General features: G+C 34.0%; 1 protein-coding gene across 1 annotated transcript; it reads right to left on the bottom strand.

Annotated features, from left to right (window-relative positions):
- Positions 1-203: 203 nt before the first annotated feature.
- On the bottom strand, positions 204-25226 carry LOC149794252 (tyrosine-protein phosphatase Lar-like). Its single transcript, XM_089968379.1, has 7 exons — positions 25105-25226; positions 15471-15758; positions 14450-14782; positions 13836-14120; positions 10981-11265; positions 6268-6552; positions 204-4471 (listed from the first exon to the last, which is right to left on the bottom strand). The coding sequence occupies exons 1-7, from the start codon at positions 25160-25162 to the stop codon at positions 4161-4163; spliced, it is 1845 nt and encodes a 614-aa protein (XP_089824505.1). The 5' UTR covers positions 25163-25226; the 3' UTR covers positions 204-4160.

Raw genomic sequence — 25226 nt, 5'->3', positions numbered from 1 at the left:
AATAAATATAGGTTACTGCATTTGTATGGGAAAATATAAACGAGTTTGTCTGCAAAATACTGTACAACTTTGCGGAGTGTAGTGTTTTGTAGGAAAAAAAAAAGAGTTCATATTTTCCCATACAAATGCAGCATCCTTTTATTATATGCCATTTTGTTTAACCACCTAAGGCTTAACAATATAGGACATCACAAAAAACAATGTAAATGAATTTATGCTTTATTCCCAAATAAATTCACAACCGTAGATTCATCAATAAACAATAACAGTATTCATGCTTACATAGCTCCGCCCAGTGATCTTTTAACGTAGTTGCGCTATCTACATCAGTTTAAAAATAAATTGTTGTTTTGGTCTACTTAAAATTGAAACTTAGAGCAATATTGTGAACGAACATGCGTTGATTTTGTTTCTATGTTGATCCAGCTCGATTCACCTTTCTGATTACGAGGGGCTGGGTTATTGGGTCTGTTCAGTGAAATATGGTGAATGAATTTCAGCTGGAAATGTAGGCTACTCGAAATTCCCGTACAACTTCTGTGTGTATCATGTTTTGCATGATATGTCGGTCAGATTTGAAAAACTAACTCAGAAAGTACATTTTGAGGAAATTCAAGATGCATAAACGTGGTTTTATTTATCACCATTGTTATTACCAGCTAAGGAAGACATGTTTATGCCTGTCACGTGCATTATCACTGTTCGAGGGAACCCCAGGTATGACCTGTGTAACGCTAAACTAACATTGTGTCAAAATAGTTACACGGGGAAAAACAGCTGTTGCGTGACACTTCGTTTACCCAGCGGAAATATTTTTTTCGTCGTCTTGAATTAATGGCTCTGAGGCTCATAGTTTCCTACCATAACCTTCATGTGCATTTTTATCTCGAACCTAGTATTTTCATATACTTTAAAATGGTACGTGTGTGATAGATATCTGATAAATATGCATTGGCCTCCATATGCTGTTTTTGCTATATTTTTTAGACCCTATCCAAATTTAATAGTGTTGAACGTTAACTACTTTCATGATACTATCGTGTAATCTATTATCATATAAAACCAAATGTAAGAACCAATTACTGTACTCAAATGAGTATAGCAAAGTTCTGTATGCATACATTTTACGAGCAACACATTTTGACACTACTGTATCTTGCTGTAAACATTGCCGGAATTTTATACACCTCCAAGTGTCACTTTAGGTGTTGCGTTTTAATAAATAAAAAACAACGTTTAAACATCATTCTCTTCTATATAAACTGTTTGCTATGTTCACTCTGTACCGATTGGATTCCTTTTACGGATTGGTTGTGTACACAAATATGTATTGTTTACCTCAAATTCTAGAATAAAATACAGCAAAATGATGTTAAATTTAGCCAGCCTATGTTTATAAGTTGACAAAAACTGTACAACATCCTAATTTGTGTTTGACAATTATGTATTGTTGTGAATCAATTAAACCCCCCAGGTTCAATACAATTTTGACTTAAAGGTTTATACTTTAGACTATCCAACAACCATTCCTTTCTACATATTCATCACGTGTTTGATAAATGGATACCATTACTTTTGTACAATGACTAATCGTATTTGTCCAAGAATCATTTTAATTTGGATACTTCAGGCTCAGTGCTGTGCGAAAATCGTATAGTAGTATGCACCCGAGCATTAATTTGGTTTTCTTGTAAAACTCGTTTTGTTTGCCTCAATTGTCTGTTTGTATCTATGTTCTAATTCTATGAAAAGCGAAATATTATTTGCACCAGTTTACGTTTACAGTACAGTTCTGAATATCTCCAAATTATTTCTGATTTCTGCTTTAGTTCACTCGATGATACCACTTAATGTGAGGTTTATTTTCGTCTTTCTGTCACTGTCACAACTGAGTTTGGAGAATGCCCAAATCTTCCAAATATCTTCCACAGAGGGCTTTCTAAAGACTCCAGTTTATGCTCTACTACCTCAGTTGTATATATTCTCTAACGTTGTGTAAAACATCTGCTTTCTCTCTTACTACTTGCAAAGTTTTTGTATAGTAATAAAGTATTGAATCTCTGAACTACTTCTGTGCATCTAAAAATCTTTTCCTATTCTCATCAACCTGTTTTTGTATAAAGAAGATTTTGTTGCCTCTCAGTACCACTCAACTCAAAAGCTGAAACATTATTTTTATCGTGTCAAATGGTTGTGCAGGATCTGCTAAATTGAAATACAATAATTAGTGAGTGGTATTGATATTCAATTTATATTGTGTACCTGACCTTCGCCATGATAGTGAATCCGGGCTGTGGATACAATTTTGCCAATCTGACTTTTTCCTCAATTTAAGTAGTACACAATATGTTTACGTAGCAAGCGTTCAAGGTCAGCCTTGTTTGTCATGAGCCTTGGCTAAATAACTTTCCATTAGAATGATTCTTGTTTTAGAACACTATTGAGTTGTCCATCAAGTGGACGTTTGTATATAAACAAGGATTGGTAAACAATTACTCATTTTGTTTCATCTTCATCTTTGAGAATCTATGACCAAAATTTGCAGCTCTTTTCAGATATAATTTTAGACGAATTATTTGTTTAAATTATTCATTGGAATTACAAAATCCTCATTCACATTTTGGACTAAAACAATTTAGGGATTATTGAGAGCATCCAAAATTGTATCATTGTGGCCCATGAAAATATATAAAACTATTCGAATTCTTCAGAATATACTGTAGTTTTTGACGTGTTATAGTACATGGAGGATTATTTGGGATTAAATTCATAATACTGTAAGTGTCACTTCAATTTTGACATTGTAGCTTAAAGAATTTATTTGTTGATTTTACTTAACGTGTCGGTTTTCTTTCTTTCTGTTACATAGTTTAAGACCTAGATTCGTAACAGTGAGATTTAAGTCAGTGCTAAACGTTAGTCACAGTGGGACTTCTTTGTTTTCTTTCTCTGGCATCAGTGCTTAAAGGTAAGAACACACTAAGACCTATTCAATTACTGCAATTATGCTCCCCACCAATTACTTCGTTTTTACAATTGATATGATGCAAAAGAAACATTCGTTACAAACACACAGTGAAAGTGTATTACGTTTATGTCTTTATAATCGATATTGACGTTTAATCTGGTAATGGGAATGTGTTCCTGATTGTAACTAGAACTAACACTGTATGAAACAAACTCACCATGAAATACATATTTAATAGGTAAGGAAAATTGTTAGCAATGAAATAGCTTTCGTGACTGATTTGGATGAAGAATGTGGATATATTTTTAGGTTTAAAGACGCTCAAACAGTCTAAGATCATGGCTCTTGAATCTTAACAATTCTTAGATGTAGTTGGTCATTTACACTTAGATGAAGTTGGTCATTTACACTTAAATGTATTTGGTCATTTACACTTAGATGTAGTTGGTCATTTACACTTAGATGTAGTTTGGTCATTTACACTTAGATGTATTTGGTCATTTACACTTAAATGTATTTGGTCATTTACACTTAGATGTAGTTGGTCATTTACACTTAGATGTAGTTTGGTCATTTACACTTAGATGTATTTGGTCATTTACACTTAGATGTATTTGGTCATTTACACTTAGATGTATTTGGTCATTTACACTTAGATGTATTTGGTCATTTACACTTAGATGTAGTTGGTCATTTACACTTAGATGTAGTTGGTCATTTACACTTAGATCTAGTTGGTCATTTACACTTAGATGTATTTGGTCATTTACACTTAGATGTAGTTGGTCATTTACACTTAGATGTATTTGGTCATTTACACTTAGATGTATTTGGTCATTTACACTTAGATGTATTTGGTCATTTACACTTAGATGTAGTTGGTCATTTACACTTAGATGTAGCTGGTCATTTACACTTAGATGTAGTTGGTCATTTACACTTAGATGTATTTGGTCATTTACACTTAGATGTATTTGGTCATTTACACTTAGATGTAGTTGGTCATTTGAGTTCTGTTTCAAGGATTCAATATCGATATTGTGTTCGCTTAAACAGCCACTGCGAACAATTATATGCATAAAACAAATGTGTGTCAACACTACGCATACAAACCAAACTGATACTTACTTACATGTTCTCTATTAAAGTCAGTCGTTATATGACATATACACTAAATGAAAAGACCACAATTTTACTTCAAACATTGGATGCATGTGGTAAGAACCTTGATGAGTGCTCTGCTTAAACCAGTGATGCCTAGCCAGTTGGATACATACTCTGTGACTCTGTTAATGAAATTCAACTCACTGCCCCAAAAGTATTCATAGAGCAGATTCGCTGCAGTTCCGGCGATCGTACCAAGAACACCAAACGAAGCGAGCAGTCCCCCATTCCAAATGGCATCAACTATAGCGTAAAGACAGTCTATGGCACACTTCGATCGATTCTTGGTCAACCCTCTCGGCCCTTCTCGAGTCTCCAGAGCAGTAGGTCGAAACGTTTCTTTAAAATAGGTATAATATTATCTAATTCATTTGTGTCATTCGTTCTTTTACCAACTTATGTGTTTCTTCTTAATTTATTCTTTATTTCCTTCTTTTCATGTGTAACTAAAAATTTTAATTTCAAGCAGAAAGAACTTTATTAAGATACTATCAAAAGTGGTTATAGGAAAACATGCTACAGTCATTTTATAAAATAAATAAAATCGCTTTTGGGATCAAAAATAAAAAGAAATATATATGATTTCATTTATCATCCGCAGAGATAATATCTGTCACAAAGACTGATGTGTTGCTTGCATTGTTTATGAAAAACATGATGTACATTGTATACTTTACAATATTTTATGAGCATATGACAGGGAACTCCACTTATTGATCTCGTTTTCAGTGGACAACGCACGAGTGTTTATCTCATTTAAACTTAGTGAAATGAGTCGAATAACTTTTTATATTATGCTAACTAAAATTAGCATCCATGAACCCTATTTCGTCATGTGTGTATAATATCCACAAGACCTTGAAAAAGTGTTGTGCGTATAAGATCCACAAGACCATGAAATAGTGTTGAGTACAATTCTAACACCATTCAAGGTATCTATATGAAACGTGTTAAAAGTTTTAGACTTGTGGCCTATGTTGATTTTGTATTGGCTACAATTTTTAGCATTGAATTTTATATATGTCACCGTGAAACCAAAGTGCATTGTAAGTAGTATATGAATTTAGAGTGTTCGGACATAGACTATATTAGCATAAGTATTGTTCGGACAAAGACTATATTAGCATAAGTAGTATACACACTGAGAATGTTCGGACATAGATTATATTAGCATAAGTAGTATATACACTGAGAATGTTCGGACATAGACTATATTAGCATAAGTATTGTTCGGACATAGTCTATATTAGCATAAGTAGTATATACATTGAGAATGTTTGGACATAGACTATATTAGCATAAGTATTATACACACTGAGAATGTTCGGACATAGACTATATTAGCATAAGTATTATATACACTGAGAACGTTCGGACATAGACTATATTAGCATAAGTATTGTTCGGACATAGACTATATTAGCATAAGTATTATACACATTGAGAATGCTCGGACATAGACTATATTAGCATAATTAGTATATACGTTGAGAATGTTTGGATATAGACTATATTAGCATAAGTATTATACACACTGAGAATGTTCGGACATAGACTATATTAGCATAAGTATTATATACATTGAGAATGTTCGGACATAGTCTATATTAGCATAATTAGTATATACATTTATAATGTTTGGACATAGACTATATTAGCATACGTATTATACAAATTATAACAGATGTTCACGGACAGAGAGAGAGACATACGGGCAGGCAGACAATGCAATCGCTATTTAACTCGTACTTTGTCAAAGACATTTTATTTCTTCATCGATGGCGGGTAGGTACGCATACCCCAGTAAAGGCAGACACTGTTTAAATCAATATAACTTTATTCTACTTCAGCTGTAATGTATAACATAGTAGATACATCAGAAAATTCTTGGCATCCGTCCGTCAACGGGAGACGATGTGTTGGGTACTTTGTCCTGCCACTGAACATCAGAAAATAAACGTCGTACAACATAAATTGTGTAGTTTATGTTATCACCATGATTTTCTCCGCCTTTTTCAAATATGTCTTCAAATACTAACCCATCCCATTTGCTTTATATGCATTTTGAATGAATATTTACCGAGGACTCTGACACTAAATAGAATAGCTAGTAGTAAAATTTAAAATTTACTTACGAACATTGAAGTACTTTGGAACAGAAGTAACACCCTCAACGTCATCAATTCTAGCAGTAATATTCATCAACAATTCTTTGCCATCAAACTGTGTCATATCTATGCTGAAGCGAAATGTATTTGGTCCCAGAACTGTACTGAACATCTGACCATCTCGCAGAACAGAGTAACGGATGACGTAGGATGTAATTGGCAGAGTTAATCCTATTGGAGGTTCCCACGTCAAGATGATGGAGCTTCCAGTTGACGTCACTGTGAATGATGATGGGGGACCTGGTGGTTTTACTGAAAAATGGTCAATGGGTCAAGAATATTACCGGACACTAACTGAAAACTGATGAGAACCTTGTTCAAGGCTATATTATGATATTTGTTCTGTTTGTTTTTGGTAAATCAATCTCTTTCTCATCATAAATGATTAGCTTTGCTAATTAGTTTTTCCCGTTTATAGGTAGCAGTGGGTCGGGGAACCCTCCCACAGACTACCTCGCAATTCAGTATAAGTGCACTTAACTCTTCAGGGAATAATGGTTGACACTAGTACATATTAATTTATTCCAATTAAAAACCCAATACAGAATTTAAGTTTTGGCTACTTGAGAGAGAGAGAGAGAGAGGTATTTATTGCAGCCTTTGCCTACATATATACGTACATATGCATAAACAATTATACACACATACACTTATATATATATATATATATATATATATATATATATATATATATATATATATATATATATATATATATATATATATATATATATATATATATATATATATATATATTCATATAAATGTTACTACTTGATTCAACATTCACTTATTACGAGTGTCATACTTTTCTTTACTAATTCGACAATAAGTACATTCTATTACCATTTTCAATAATTATTTTCTCTTTATTACCAATCTTCTAGTAAAATCGATACATGCTTTAGAGACAACTCTTCCAATGACTCACATCTATAAACTCATATTATTGATTCCATTTCAATATTGATGTTGGCCTAAAAGTATATTTTTTAGTTTTTTTATGTGCATTTCAGAGCCCTTTGTGCTTTAATTAGCAAAATTACATCTTTATTTTTTTAAAAGTTTGTAGATTTTAGAATGAATGTTTATATGACATTTGATGGAAAACAATGACTGGCTCTGAGCATGCCTTGAAACTCCAGGATAATACCATACATTTCAAACATTATAAAAATAGTCTGTAATAATCCATGAAGTGTTTCCATTAACTAAGTCATTTTTACATACAAAATTTACTTCTACATCCAGTGCAAGTACACAACACTAGACTTCTAAAGTTTAATATTAGAAGTCATCCATATTGGAAGTTCAAGAAAATCATCAGAGTCCTCTACATTAGATTTATTATGTAATTCAATATATGTTGCAAATGCGTCAGTCCAGAATACATTCAAAGTATTTCTTACCTTTGTCATAAACTCTAAACCTAAAGTGAAAAACATGTTTAGAATTGGCATGAAAGTTGTTAAAACCTCTTTCCATTCAGGTTTATAAGTAATAAGTCCTCTCACCCAAGTGAGTTTCAATCGGTTTTCAAACATACTTATATCTATCATTTTCAATCCTCCTTCAAAATACTCATTACATATTTTTGTTGTTGACTTTATATTTTGGCCTACCTCATAGCAACGTCTGGAAAAATACACTAACTCTTGAAGTATGGCTTTAGGTTGGTTTGGTAAACATAGAAATATGTGAGTAGTCTTGGATAGGGCCAAGATTTACACAAATACAATTTTATTCCGAAGTTGGGTAAATTATCTTTTTGACCACTGTAATAGTAAAGATTTAACTTTTCTACTTTTGCTATAATAATTGAATTTGAACATAATCTAACTCTATTGAGAATGTATTATCTAGATACGTGAAATAAGATGTATTCCAATCTAAATGGTATTCTCGGTAGTACGTTATAGTATATCCTGTTTTATTTCCTATCCATACACAATTAGTTTTTATTCTGAGCCCTAACCATTTAGAATACAGGTTGATACGATCTAGAGCTGACTTAAGAGACTTGGCTGATTCATCCAAGGTGAGACTGGTATCCTCTGCTTACAGCGAAATTGGACAGTCTGTGGTTTTTTAAAAAAAAATCCTTTGATATTTGGAAATTTCCTAATCAAATGGGCTAATATAAAAACATGTACATAGGGATAGGTGGTCATCTTTTCTTCATCCTCTCCTGATTGCAAACCATGGTGATCATTGTCCATTTACAGTGACACAAAATGTGATATTTTATTAGAATAGCTGGATGCAGTCCTGAAAATTATTGCTGAAACTTAGGAAAGTTAAACCTTTATCAATAAATGTCCACGCAACATAATCAAATCCTTTCTCGAAATAAATTACAAGTGCGGGTAGCTTGCATGTAAGTTCATAAAGAGTACTGATATTATCTCCCATGTGTCTGTCTTTAATAAAGCATGATTGGTCACTACTTAAAATTAATGTCAGTAAAGGTTTAAGTCTATATGCAATGCATGCTGATGCGAGTTTGTATGATACACTAAGTAAGGAAATGGGTCTCCAGTTCGTTAAAAATTGTTTTCGCTTATCCCCTTTAGGGAGATACAATATAACTCATTCTTTCTCGGCCGATGATAACCACCATTATTATAGACAAAACTGGTTGCTGTTACAAAATATTGACCATTAAATCTTCAAACACTTTAAAGAACTCGACTATACTTTTATTATTAGGCATGATTTTAAGATTTGCTGCTGCTTCTGTTACTGTAATTTAGTCATTCGCTAGTTTACTCTGCATGTTATCCAATTTACGAATGACTATGATATTCAGTTTTACTTCAAGATCAACGAGGTCTACATTGCGATAAGAATGTAATTGTTCATAGTAGAATTTGGCTTGTCAAGCTCATTTTGTGTAAATGCTCCAAATTTAGCTAAATTTAGCGTCATCTTACTTGTTTAGTTTCTTTATTTTAATTTACTAATGGATGGTCATGTTGATTTATATTACAGCAACATAATGATTTTACTAAAATTTCAAACTTTACTTCAAACCAGTTTATCATGTCAACATTTTGTTGTGCAAACCTTTCATGACATCGGAAGAGGTTTGTGAATTATTAAGTGGAAATTGCTTCATAATTAAGCGTCTGATTAAACCCCGGATTAGTAGACCAAATTGACTATATTAATAGTTAGTTTTATAAAACAATATCATCCATAGCGGACTTATTAGTGTGTGCAGAGAGCGCGCAAGAGAGAGAACACTTCTATGGTTTAGGGCTGACAAACGCGAGAATAAATCAAATTCACTCGTGCGTTTTTGCTCGAAAGTTAATGGAAGACTACCATCGTTGCTGTACCAACATTCCAGCTTTCTTAAACCTTTTTTTCCTGACTAAAATAAATAATAACTAAATTGATAAACGTATACATTTTCTATTTGAGAGAAAATTATATTCTAGATCAATTTGCCCTTAATGGAGGAGGGACGTGGACGATACGGATTTCCTCATAGAAAAAGCTACTCTGTTAGAGAGGTCTGCATTTAAACATATGGAATAGAATTGGCTCCTGAGGAAAATCCTCCTCACTGGATAGAAGCCCCTGATTTCATTGGTCAAACGCATACTCGGTTATTGGCTACTTCCACGCGTAAAACAGCGATGGATGATATTAAGGAAGCTGTAGTTCGGAAACCAACGCAAAATAATAATTTCAATGGCGTTATTGTGACTTCCTAGGCTGTCAGTACCTAATATGTCTAGAAATAATCTTTGTATCATATGTATCAACCTATTAGCAAGTATTACAACTAAAATGCCAGTTCTATCAGCCATCCATAAAAGATTTATTCCAAGCAGGGTTGACTTGGTTCTTAGATTTTTCTAATTTTGCATGTGAACTATGATCGTCATATATATGTGACTGATACTCTTACAAAATATGTGAAAATACACTGGATTAAAATGCTAGATATCAGAGCTAGGCAAAATGGATTAAAATGCTAGATATCACAGCTAGGCAACCTTTAGGCACAGAATACCTCATAAATAGTAACTGCGATAATTGATTTACAGCTAGGCCAAATGGATTAAAATGCTAGATATCACAGCTAGGCAACCTTTAGGCACAGAATACCTCATAAATAGTAACTGCGATAATTGATTTACAGCTGGGCCAAATGGATTAAAATGCTAGATATCACAGCTTATTACAGAATGCCTCATAAATATTAACTGCAAAAATTAATTTGCGATAATGCGAAAACTTCCCTGACCTTGTTAATGGTTTCGAAACTTGAATTTTATGACATTTAGAAGTAAGAATTAAACTAAAACTTTCATAGTGAATCACGAGCTTTTGCAAAACAATGACCATTTCTTTAAAACATTGTTGAAGTGTTACAGTTTTATTACAAGAAAGCATTTCAAATGGTGATTGATTCCTTTCGTCTTGTAAAATTAAACAATTTAAGAGTTGTATTAGGGATGAATTGGATATTATGCCTACAATTCCTTTTGTAATGTTTGCGTTAACTGTTGCCACCACCATGGTTTCCCTAGCCTTTCCTTTATATTCTGTGTTTATAGATGAAATATCATTCTATTGCAATTGCTGCCAATGCTACTTTTAGTAAAAATTTACTGAAAAACCTGAAATTAATTCCCATGTAATTAGTAACACTTCAAGTCTACTTACACGCTCTGACGTACAATGCATGTGAGGCAACACCCTCGACGTGCTCAATTCTAGCAGTAATATAAATCGACAAGTATTTGCCATCGAAAAATGTAGTATCTATGCTAAATTCAAACGTATCTGGATTCAGGACTGTACTGAATGTCTTCCCGTCTGGTTGGACTGTGTAATGGATGACATAGGATGTTATTGGCTGAGTTAATCCTGTAGGCGGTGCCCAACTTAAGATGATGGCATTGCCACTGAGCTTCGATTTCAATGATGTTGGAGGACCCGGTGGTTTTACTGACAGATAGAAAATAGGATCAATAATATAACAATAATTACCGTGCTGAAGAAACAAAATTGAAAGAATTATGTTAAAGACCATGATAGAATCTTGCCTCTAAAGTATTAATTAATTCTCAGTTATATCATAACTCATTAACTGTGCTAATTCTGATGAATTAAAAATTAATTTATCATGAGTGATACTTTAAACAAGTTACAAAAGATACAATGGATCATAAAAACAAATATCACAGCCATCTAGTCTCTTTACACTGAATATTTAATAAATATTAATTTACAACAAGCACACACTTTTGTTGAAGATTCATCCCTAATTTGCGCGAAAGGTTATGAAACTTGGCACATTAACACCTACGCCTATACCAGTAGCCATGAGCACCATGAAAGGCACATTATACGTCATCGCGTGTTTAATGGTCCTACAGGTAGGCACTACCACGGCATGGATGACTTTCGAAATTATTTACCAAAGGTCGAGGTTACTGTGCAGTACTTAGCAAAACTTAATGAGCGGAAACCATTACCTATTTATTAGACTTAGTTACCATCACCGTGACCTCTGTACTTTAGATCCCATATTCTAAACGTTTTTATCCTATATAAAAGTCATCCATAATGTTTGGCCAAAGAACTTGCTCTAGAACAAAATGTATTCAGCAAAACCCATTTTTCTTTACGCCACAATGATATAATACGTCCACTTTTGATAGGAAATACCTACTAGTTGTTAGTCTACTATCATCATTTTTGTGTAAGGTGAGAGGCTGATTATAAAGACTGACCCTCCATAATCTTTCTTTTTCAAACGCACTAACGACTGTTTGAAATAATTTCGTCAAAGTAACATTGAAATTTTGGTCTTCTGACCCGCAAGTAAAAATCATATTTCCCTACTCCAAGTGCAAGCAAGCAATCCACAAGGTTTGGTCATGGTATGGGATGGAAAACTAATGGTTTTGTGCGGAAAATATTTTTCTTTTTCACAGTAGTCTTGACCTTTGAACCTTTAAATCGGCAGGTTTTTGTCTCCTTTCGCTAAGAACAAGCCATCCAGAAAGTGTATTAACTGTAGATGGCAGAGCTCGCAACTTATCGTGCAAAGAATTTGACCGATAAGGACAATATCGTATTTTTTATTTTTAAAAATCTATGTGCAAATGAGACCAGATGAAATATTGATTTTGATAATGGGGCTGAGATGGAAATATGTTTGCCTGACCACTGGATTCAAGAACTATGTTGACTATTTTATTTTTGCATATCTATTTCTCTTGTCGTTGGAAATGTTCGTGTTGCTTATACTATAAAGCATTATAAATTCCAAAAAAATTAATTCAATTTTTATTTTAAATATGGCTAACACGGATCACGAACTGAGGGGATATCGTACGAGTCTGTATTGCATTTGGTGTAGATGGCGAATTAAAACCTGCCTGACTCGATTCAGAGAGAAATAGTACATAATTTGCTCCTTTGGAAACAAATGTACTTGTATAAAACGAAATGCATACTGGTTGAAAACAACATGTCTCCAAAACATTACTTCATTTTCTACTGCAATTTCTGATAACATAGAATGGCCGCAAAACTAGCACAAATTAAGGAGAAAGGCTTTTAGATGGATTGATGGATTCACTCATTTATTTGCCATTTGTCATGCTTTTTAGTCATTGGCAAATAGTGAGTCTAATCTTAAATGAAAATTTTGTTTGTTAACGTTCGTCAAAGGGGTGGTGATGAAATCTTTATATAGGTGACTCCTCCTTCTAACAATGAGGAATAATTTAAGATTTATATTCTCGAAGATTTAGGGTTATGTTTATAAATTTGCATCTTACCTTTTGCGCAGATGAAATAATCACAATGTTTTCGTCTGCCTCTATGTCTACTCTATATTACTGGACAAAAGACTACCACGTTCAAATTACTTTATACGCTATTTGTAGTTATTGATTGCTTTATTGCCGATTTTACGGCGGCCTAGCACTGTAAGACTATATAGCGCAACAGAAAAGGTAACATGATAAAATAGTATGAATCAAAACGGTTTATTTTACCACCTAAGGATAAAAGTACAAAAATAAACAATCATATTGTGAACATAGATGAAGGTTGCAGATGAACGGGGGATGTAAGTGGTGTGTATAAAGAGTAATTAGGTAGAAATAGATAAAACTAGGGTGATTAACAGTACAAATGTTGGTTAAAAATACTCAAAGGAAATAGGATGGTTCACAAGCTATATTTTAGAATAAATGTTCAAGTCCTTCAAGAAAATACGAGTTACATTTACTGCCTCAAAAAGATCATTCATGTACAGTAACTATGCATGCAGGTTGAAAATCGAAACAATCTTTCATAAAGTATTTAAACGCTGAAGCGTTCATTGCAAGAAACGCACTCAAGTGGGTCTTCGCCCTTTATTATGTAGGAATGAGTTATATAATTATGACTAATTCTAATTCTTGCAATAACTATCTCATCATTTCTTATTAGTTACGATTTACCACCACAAAAAAAGACACAGATCTATATGACTACTAGTAAGACTTAAAGTAACTTACGAACTCGGACGAATAAGGGATCTGATGTAGCCCCTTCGACGTCCTCAATCCTAGCAGTAATAGTGATCCACAAGTATTTGCCATCAAAATATCTTGTGTTAATCCTAAAGTAAAATGCATTTGGTTCCATAACTTCATTGAAGATTAACTCATCTGGTAGAACTTCGTAGCTGATGACGTAGGATGTGATTGGCAAGCTTAATCCAGTGGGTGGAGCCCACGTCAAGATGATCTCGTTGTCATTGGACTGCTTCGCGATTGATGTTGGAGGACCCGGTACATATACTGAAAAGTAAGGTATTTTATCAAGAATTTTATTTCGTTTGTAAAAAAAAATTAATAATAGTCGTATGAGATATTACAGGATAGATGTGGAATATGTTATTCGTTTATTCCCTTATCACGGTCCTCAGAATCCGTTTCATCGCAGCTTTTCACTACGTCATTGAAAATGAAATGTTATGTTACAGAGTACCTCATCATGAGATGCAATAAAACGTGCATGTTGACATCAAACGATCTTTGGAATGCGATTTCTTCACAACAATGAATCAACTAAACTATAAAGATAATTGCTTGTAAACTGAAATGAAATGTTTGAGAAAACTACTTACTTGACTTAATCTTTAAATGAAACCATTGTCCCGAAGTCCCGCTGTTACTGTTGAATATCACAATCACATTCCTATCACGTGATATTATTTTTGTTTCGTCTTCCTGTACGTGACAAAAGCGGCCCTTGTTGCTAATACTGATGTAGGCGTCAGTACAGGGTTTATTACTGGAAGCTGCCAATTGTAACGTAACAAATGTGAATGTCAGGAAACATGTGTCCTTTGTGGATAATGTCCATTGGCAAAGGATTCCAGTTTTGTTTGTACCTTCCGAATCATGAAAGGTCAATGATGTTGACTCCGTGGGATCAAGCCAAATTGTTCTACCACAACCTGAAAAATATCCAAGTTAAATTATTTCTTACAAATATATTTCCTGAGGTATACCCATTTAACTGAGGGAAATAAAGTCATGGGAAAGTCATGGGGTAGTCATGGGATATAGTCATGGGATAGTCATGGGATATAGTCATGGGATAGGCATGGGATTGTCATGGTATATAGTCATGGGATAGTCATGGGATATAGTCATGGGATTGTCATGGGATATAGTCATGGGATTGTCATGGGATATAGTCATGGGATTGTCATGGGATATAGTCATGGAAAGTCATGGGATATTCTTAAGAGGTTTGAGTCACTCAGGATCAATACTGAATACAAACTGATTAATACAGAGCACTAATGAATAATAAGAGAATTCAGACATGTCTCTTCAAAACTCCTTATTCAGAGGCAAAGCAAGTTATAACTGGAATAGGATTGGACATAATAACAGCAGTAAGATTCACCCTTTTCCATCTATGTAGCTAAAAAGTGGACCTTTTACAGTATTAATTATAAGACCTAGAAATGGTTCTAGTTCCGTGGTTGGGATAAAGCTTCTGACGGGAAAAAAATTGCACAAACACTATAAACCAATTAGTAATGAAGCATATAATTGCAACAACATGACGAATTTGATGTCGATATGCTCTCAGATTTTGTCAGAATCTATGCATACAAAGAGAGACAGACAAACCTATCCGTGCATATCTGGCTGCAGACGGATTTCCTAATCCAACGTGGTTTTGAGCTTGAACTTGAATCTTAAACAACCGTCCCTCATTTCCTTCAACAGGTATTCTGGTAAAGAGGGATCCACCTCTTACATCATTTCTATTGATCCTAGAATCAGGCAAAATGGAATATGACACAACATACATCGTAATCTTGCCACTTCTTTCCATTGGTGGATCCCACGTGACTAGAACGTTATGTGGTGTCACCTCTATAGCAACATTTCTGGGGGGAAATGGAGCTGTTGGACCTGAGAAATAAGACAGATTTTATAGTAATGATTTGTATTACATATATCGCATATTAAAAGCGGAAGTTGCAGGAGCAATATGAAGCGAAAAACAGAAAATCAGAAATCGAATAACTCCTACTGCACCGTGAACTGTGACCAACGTTCCTGGATTTATATATGGGCTAATATACTTTTTAATGACTAAGAATACATGAGTTAATGTTGCTTTGGGCGAAAATTCAAAAGTTTGCAAAATTGCAATCCTTTTGCCAGTTTTTCAGCTTCCCGATCTGATGACCATTTCACCACATTTAAGAATTATTTCTAGTATTTGGAACATAGTGAGTATTGATATAAGGATCCTGTTATGACCGTCAACACGATTTCTAAGGAACCAGGTATATAACTAGAGGACCAAGTGGGCCTGAGATCTTTCTCCTGGCTGGCATATGCCTCAGTGTGAAATTAAAGATCAACTGGTAAAGAAATGCAGAACTGTCGGAAGATCTCTGTATAAATGTCTTCCGATGCTGTTGTTTGCATCTGTTATAAAAACAATAATTTCATGGGTTCTCTATTTTAGTATATTCGTCCACATTAAAAGGCATATTACCATATTTGAAAAATGTTGAAAACGCATTTTAACAGGTTCCATTATGTGATTGTAAGCATTTTGTGAAGAATGACGTTGCTTAAATGCATGCATGTATATATATATATATATATATATATATATATATATATATATATATATATATATATATATATATATATATATATATATATATATATATATATATATATATATATATATATATATATATATTTTTTTTTTCTTCTTTTTTCCGAGTGTTACAGGGATGTGTTGAACTGTTTTGCTTTAGAATTTTGCTCTGACAACAATAGTTTGATAGTTTGATGGCTCCACGTAGAGGTGGTAGACAACGTTGACAGACCTGGAAACATAATAAATCTGAATAGCAAAATGTACATCTACGCACCAATTCTAATAAAGGTACGAATGTTTCAATAATCTACTGTTTCCAGTCGCTGTAGATGGCTTGTACTATAGGCAAGTAAGAACCCAATCGATTTCTGATTCAAAGGTCAATATCACCATAACTAAAATTAGTAACATGAATTCTACACAATTACTAGTGTTTTCCACGATCAACAATTAATAAATGTTTTGGGATGGCTTGCACTTTTGGAAACGAAGAAGCCTATCCAGTTTCTTCTCGGAAGTTCAAAAATCAAGATCGGTGGGAATGAAAAGAGAAGAAAGATAACGGTACAATAACATTATTTCGACACGGCATATTTAGACCATACTTTGCAAATTGCATGCATGTAGGGTAGGGAAAAAGCCTGCCGTTCCCAAGGTAAAAAGGTAAATGTTCAAGGTCACTTTAACTAAAATAACAACATTCGATTGTACACAATTTGTCTATCTGTACATATCTAAGGTTACCAACTTGCATCTGGTCTCCACTGGGGATACGAAAGAGTTGTATCGAATCCGTCTCATAAAGTGTAGGGCCAAGGTTACCATGACTGAAATAGGGAATTGGCTTTTGCACAATAACTCGAGTTCGCCACCATCTACAACTTACAAATTAAGGACAACTTCTGTCATTATACTTTTGAATTCAAACAATTCGCTTTAACCCTGCTCTATTGTCAATATGTAGCATAGGGCAAATGTATAATAGACATCACAATGGCCTACTGACCACTCAAATCAACAATGGTTTGGTTATCCCATCTCGATTGACTGTGTCCATTAGTAGTGCTAATGTCAATCATTAAAAAAAAAACACCATTAAGTCTGATTCTGCTTCAGATGTGAAGGCAAGAATGAGTAGTAATTGTTTTCAAGTAAAGAACATTATATAAAATGCCATGAGACAATAATAGAGCCAGGATGCAGGTCAGTCTCCTCTCTTAAACATGTAAAGTTTTCAACAAGTTTAGGAATATCCAAGTAAAAAACCATGTCCTGATTCAAACTATCTTGTTTACCTCCAAACATATTGATGGGAATATTTATCCTATAATCTTATAGAAATATTAGTTATGTATTATGTTGTTTACAAAATAAATGTCACTGGTCAGATATGCGATGAACTTGATTTTGGGCAAGATCAAGTAAAATTAAGATGTATATAACACAACCATTTAGAAAAAATCCAAAACAATATAAATTAATTATACATAACATTATATTATGCAAGACTAAATCTAAAGGTATTAAATTATATATCACAACTGTAATATATATATGTAGATACAACTACACTCTCTCTCTCTCTCTCTCACACACACACACACACACACACACACACACACACACACACACACACACACACACACACACACACACACATGTACATGTGAATACTTGCCGAAATAAGTTATAGCTGCTCTAAAAAGAATAGAAATCTCTGAAATGGTAAATCAATCAGGCAAGTAAATAAAAGATGATAAATTAGTTATTCCATTAATTAATACTGTATTAATAATCATAATAAGCAATGAATATGATTATATTTAGGTGCTGTCTACAATATTACCAAACTTTCACTAAAATATGGGATAAGATGCAGGACTTAGCTGCCCTAAAAAATAGTGTCAATTTATTTAATATTGCAGTAATCTTCAAGGTTAAAAACTAAAATATTTATAGGTTTTGTAGCAATTAGTTATTTGTTTCTTTTCATAACTTTAGATGATGAATATAACATTTACCAGTTACCATGGTGATGCACTAAGAAAAATGTGAAACTAGTTGCATTCACAAGATTTGGTCATTTACTGAAGTCAATAACTCTTATCAAATTTGCAGGAGGCGCCTGACACATGGATACTACTGACATAAGCTGTGTGATTTCGATTTTTTTTAAAACGTAGCTTTAACATTTTTTCAGTCATATCGATACGATGCCTGGAATGTGGCAGTTTATAGTGATGTCTAGCACTGGGGCATCATGCCGCAAACATGTGGCATGATGTCCCACCCAGTCACATTATCCTGACACCAGGCCGACCAGTCCTAACACTAACCTCTTAATGCTGAGCGCCAAGCGAGGTAGCTATTAGTACCATTTTTGTAAGTCTTTGGTATGACTCGGCCGGGGTTCGAACCCACGACCTCCCACTTCCAAGGCGGACGCTCTAACCACTAGACCACCGGAGCTGTCTGACATAAGCTGGTTTGGATGAGTATTTATGTCACATATTATTTGAGGTATGTTTGTTATATTTGTTTTGTTTTAAACAACAAACCCATATTACAATACATGAATAAACTTTGGCCTGATAGCATGTTCAGTATAGTCCATGAAATAGTGTTAAATATCATATATTATAACCTAAGATACCTTTTTAATTATGGATTATTTATATGGAAATATTAATTTCATTTGAAAACAATTAAAATATACATTCTAACTCACAATAATAAATTAGCTTATTACCAAGAGCAAATTATCGGTACCTAATATAATATATATATATATATATATATATATATATATATATATATATATATATATATATATATATATATATATATATATATATATATATATATATATATATATATATATATATATATATATATATATATATATATATATAGAGAGAGAGAGAGAGAGAGAGAGAGAGAGTTGTTGTTGTTGTTGTGGGGTTTAACGCCATTTTTCAGCACACGATAGGCTATACATGGCGGCCAGTATTAATGGTGGAGGAAGAACCCGGAAAAGCCCGGAAAGAACCACCGACCCACGAGAAGCTACTGGCAAGCTTTCTCACATGCCCACATTGGCTGAATCTTAGACTCGAACCGCCGCAGACAGAGGTGAGATGGCAGTGATCCGTAACGAAGAGCGCTTTAGACCACTCGGCCACTCGGGGCCCCCGAGAGAGAGAGAGAGAGAGAGAGAGAGAGAGAGAGAGAGAGAGAAAAGAGAGGAAAAACTAGTTAAAATTGTATTTTTCAAATATATATATATATATATATTTTATATCACCCATCGCCTTGCCTGCACAAACCGGTCCATAATGCATATTCCATGCAATCTCCGTTCTGTCTGGTATATATTTATAGCTCTCTCTCTCTTTCTCTCTCTCTTTCTATATATATATATATATATATATATATATATATATATATATATATATATATATATATATATATATATATATATATATATATATATATATATATATATATATATATATATATATATATATATATATATGTATCTATATATCTATATGTATCTATATATATATATATATATATATATATATATATATATATATATATATATATATATATATATATATATATATATATATATATATATATATATATATATATATGTGTGTGTGTGTGTGTGTGTGTGTGTGTGTGGCTAAATTTTTGATAACATCTGGTATATGATTGTTTCTAATTTGTATAATTCTAATTCCTGGCTGTAATGTGTATAGAATATCTTTAGTTAAGTCTGGCCTACATGACTTGAGCATAATACTTTATAGGATTTATAAATCGATATTTATCTTTGTGTTGGCGATTAGTAATAATAATCTTAATAATATGATTTCATACTCTGTCTATTTCATATTTTCTCAATGAATGATAGGATATTGATGTTTGGAGAGAGAAAAAAATATGCGGCTTCAATTGGTTGTGCTAGGTCACTTTATTCATTTACAACTTTGATTGTTAAATTGTTTGTTAAGTTTTATAAAACTTGTTGGTTTTGCTTCTTTTCTGTTGCTTCACTTTGTGACCATAGAGTTATACTTCAGATTTATCAACTTAGTTTGAAAATGGCCTGAATATGTGCACGATTTTAAAAGAATATTTTTTGATGATAAAGAATTCTGGTTTAAAGTACCAAGGAAATTTTTGATGATAAAGAATTCTGGTTTGGAGTACCATGGAAATGACATTGGCTAATTACTCCCATATTCAAACCCAGGTCAGTGTTAGAACAGAGGTATACTGATGTCCACTCAAAAACTCGAGTTTATGTGGCGTGGGCATTTAAAGCATGCAATGTGCAGGTTATTGTATTCACCTATGTACACGTAACTGTTGTTATGAAATACATGAAATAATTCACCTCAAAGTCAGAAAGAAATAACTGAATTACATTTCAATATTACACCAATCTTGTCATATTATACAATGAATGAGTAAAAGAACCAGGTGGCTATCCACATGTGCATGTATTACAACATAATTCAATTTACACTTCACTTTTCAGGGCCACATTTGTCATATCTGAAACTGAGTTTATATCCCACTGAAGTAACTCAGAAGTTTATACCATACTGAAGTAACTCAGAAGTTTATATCCCACTGAAGTAACTCAGAAGTTTATAACCCACTGAAGTAAGTCAGAAGTTTACGAAAGGTATTCCTCATTTATCCACAAATAGAACCACAATTGTGCATTAATGGCAATATTAATTGTACATGTAAATGTAGAACCACTGTGTGGCTCGTTTTCTCTGTAAGACTCCTATTACTAATTCACTTCCCATATTAAAACTAGGCAAACACCAGGAGTTTAAAATTTCAATAACTTAATTATATAAGCAACAACCGCAAACCTATATTTATCAGTATAGACACATCCTTGATGACAGCTTCTGTGCAGAGGAAACCTTATTAACTGCAGCATTTATTTGTTATCTACATGTGTTTGAAACACGTGCTTTCAATTACGTGCTAAAGAGTTAGATGCTGACTAATGTGTTTTTTCTAACTCAAGTCTTTAAATGCACTGAAATTACAGCAATACATTATTGTCTGTTTCTTTTCATTAAAGCTATGATCAGCTCCACAAGGATTACACTGGACAACAAATTTTTACAAAAGTCATGTTACTGAAATAAAATTAGTCAATTCTTATCAATTTTTATGTGCTGAACACGAATATGACAGTCAAATTGCAAAATTGGCTCTAGTTTTTTTGTAATCTGCAAGAAATTAATGTTTACATAACGAAATGCATTCCAATAGTAAAAGGTCAACTGTAATAGCCTACCTATAAAAAATCAAGTCACTGACTACATCTTAGATTTCTTCGCCTGTCTCTTGTACAGCTGTTCGGGAGCATCTCTGAGGAGTGTCCAGCAGTAGTCAGCCAGCATTGTAGTGGACCATTTTTTCTGGTATCTTTGTTCCATTGTTGCGATATCTTGATGAAAACGTTCGCCGTGTTCATCACTAACAATACCACAGTTGCTAGGAAAGAAATCCAAATGGGAATGAAGGAAGTGAATCTTTAGAGACATATTGCAGCCAAGTTTCTTATACTTCATCAACATGTCTTCTACTAGTTCCTTATAGTTTTCTGCCCTAACATTTCCGAGGAAGTTTGTAGAAACTAGGCGAAAAGCATTCCATGCTTGTTTCGCGTCACCTTCCAGCAAGTTGTTGAACCGGTCATCTTTGAAAAGCTCTCAAATCTGAGGACCCACAAAAACTCCCTCTTTAATCTTTGCTTCGCTGAGTCGAGGGAATTTTTCATGCAGGTATCGGAATGCTGGCAAAGTCCGGTCAATGGCTTTCACGAAGTTCTTCATCAAACCTAGTTTGATGTGAAGGGGTGGTAGCAAGATTTTCTGAGCCTCAACCAGAGCTGGGTGTTGGATATTCTTCTCTCCAATGGCTACATTCTGCCTGTGAGTCCATTCCTTCCTCATGTAGTGCATTTCCCTTGCTCAGCTATCCCACTCGCATAAGAAACACATGTATTTTGTATATCCTTGCTGCAGTCCCATTAAAAGGGCAACTACCTTCAAATCACCACAGAGGTGCCAGCTGTACTTGTTATACTCAATGGAATTCAGTAGCTGCCTTAAGTTATCGTATGTCTCTTTCATGTGGACAGCATACGCTACTGGAATAGATGGAAGAATGTTTCCATTGTGCAAAAGCACAGCCTTGAGACTCAGTTTCGAAGAGTCCACAAATAGTCTCCATTCTTGTGGGTCATGAGTGATTTTTAAAGCATTCATGAGGCCCTCAATATCGGAACAGAATATCAGATTACTTTCCTTTCTGAAGAAAGGCTCCAAATGCTGGTGGCGCTTTCGATATGCAGTAATTGTGACATCTTCTTCTAGAAGATTCCATTGTTGGAGTCTTGATCCTAGCAATTCTGCCTTGTTCTTTGATAAGTCCAAATCACGAATCAGGTCATTTAGTTCTTCCTGTGTTATTCTGTGTGGGGTTGATGATGCACCACAGTGAAAATCTGGATCACTGCATGCTGATGGACCAGGAGAAGAACAGGTCGACTCACCTTTGTCTTCGTCAGATGAATCAAGAGAATATTCTGCTGGAGGTTCTGGAATAGGAAGTCCCTCACCATGTGGAACTGGTCTCAATGCAGACGGAATGTTTGGGTAGAGGAGGAACCAAGCAGAAGTAACAGTCATTTAGGTGGTTGCTTGGCTCTCTCCACACCATTGGGACTGCAAACGGCATTGATGACCTTTTGCAATTCAACCACTGTGAAAGCTGTGTTGTACATGTAGCACAGCATATATGCGGAGCCCAAGGCTTGTCTTGGTCACCAACCTTGCATCCGAAGTAAAGATGATATGCCTTCTTCACTTGAGAATTGATACTTTTCTTCTGGTTGGCAAATGTCACTTCCCCACAAATATAGCAAAAATTGTCCGCGGTATTAACACACTTTCGAGGCATTACTGTTCTTTATTGTACGTAAATGGATAAAATAATAAGTTTTATGTAACAGTAGCTTGAACTGTCTCGCACAACGTCTAAAATATTTTAAATGCTGAACCTATCTGATTGGGCTTTATATAGTACACTGCTTACGTCAGCTTCAGCAGCCGCCTGGCATTAGTATAATAGGCCTACACATGTATAGTACACTGCTGACGTCAACTTACTTCAGCAGCCGCATGGCATTAGTATTGCATTGCATCAGAAAATGATGCAATCAACTGTGGATGATGTGAGCATGATGGTATTATGCAATGTTACATCATTATTCCGGATGTTGCTGCAGTCCTACTGGAGAAATTTACACAGTGAAACATAGAAAATGAGGTATATGAATATCTTCAAAACGAGAGCCAATACAAATTTTTCACGGTTATATTCGTGTTCGGCACACCAAAATACTACAGATTAGGGCCTTTTCAAGTCAGTAATGATTTCACTGTTGACCAGTGTTATCTTTACTCATATATTCTCTATATTATCATCACCCTTTCTAGACTGGTTTCCATTTTTTCATATAATTAATAACATGAGTGACCACTCCGGTGGCCTAGTGGTTAGAGCGTCCGCCTCGGATGCGGGAGGTCGTGGGTTCGATCCCCAGTCAAGTCATAGAAAAGACTTACCAAAAATGGTACTAACAGCTGCCTCGCTTGGCGCTCAGCATTAAGAAGTTATTGTAAGGACTGATCAGCCTAAAGTCAGGATAATATGCGAAATCTTTCGCAATAACGAAAGTGCATTTCAAAATAAGGAAATAGCATTTCGAAATAACGAAATATATTTCGATTAAAAGAAATAGAAATAATTTGTGCATCAATGTCACTTAAGGGGCTCCGTAATTACTATCAAAATTCTGCTCAGTATTTAACAGTTGAAGTCTATTACATTTTAAAGTTTTATTCACGTTTCCAAAATTGGATAGAACCCATTCAGACAGTTACATGTTGTATCAAGAATAGGCAAACACATTACCTTCGATGGGAGAAAACGTATTTGTCGTGCCTTTGTTATGCTCTCTTTTAATTTAATACATACATACATACATACATACATACATACATACATACATTTATTCATGCATGCATATAAATACATACATACATAAATACATACATACATACATACATATATTTATTCATGCAAACATACATACATACATTTATTCATTCATACATACATACATACATACATACATACATACATACATACATACATGCATGCATGCATACACACAAACACATTCATACATACCATACATACATACAAACATGCATACATACATGCATACATACATATAAACATGCATGCATGCATGCATACACACAAACACATTCATACATATATACATACATACATACATACATACATACATGCATGCATGCATGCATACACACAAACACATTCATACATACCATACATACATACAAATATGTACACATGCATACATAGATAGATACATACATACATACATACATACATACATACATACATACTCGCCTTTTTATTCAAGTACAACAGTATGACAAAACAAGAAAGTTCATAGTTTTAGTAAAACGAATTCGTTATGAAACTAAATCTTCTTACCTTCAAAAGAAATACACATGGCCCATAGACACATCTGAAATTTACCAATTCTCATCATTTTCGATATTGAGTGCACACGTGTCTATCAACTGTTCAGTAATGGCCTGGGACTTGTAATACGC

This window comes from Sinohyriopsis cumingii, chromosome 8, assembly GCF_028554795.1.
Source record: "Sinohyriopsis cumingii isolate HCF-2022 chromosome 8, ASM2855479v2, whole genome shotgun sequence".
In the NCBI taxonomy this organism is placed as follows: domain Eukaryota; kingdom Metazoa; phylum Mollusca; class Bivalvia; order Unionida; family Unionidae; genus Sinohyriopsis; species Sinohyriopsis cumingii.
The sequence above is the reverse complement of the archived record's forward strand: the minus strand, read 5'-3'. Positions and strand labels throughout refer to the sequence as shown.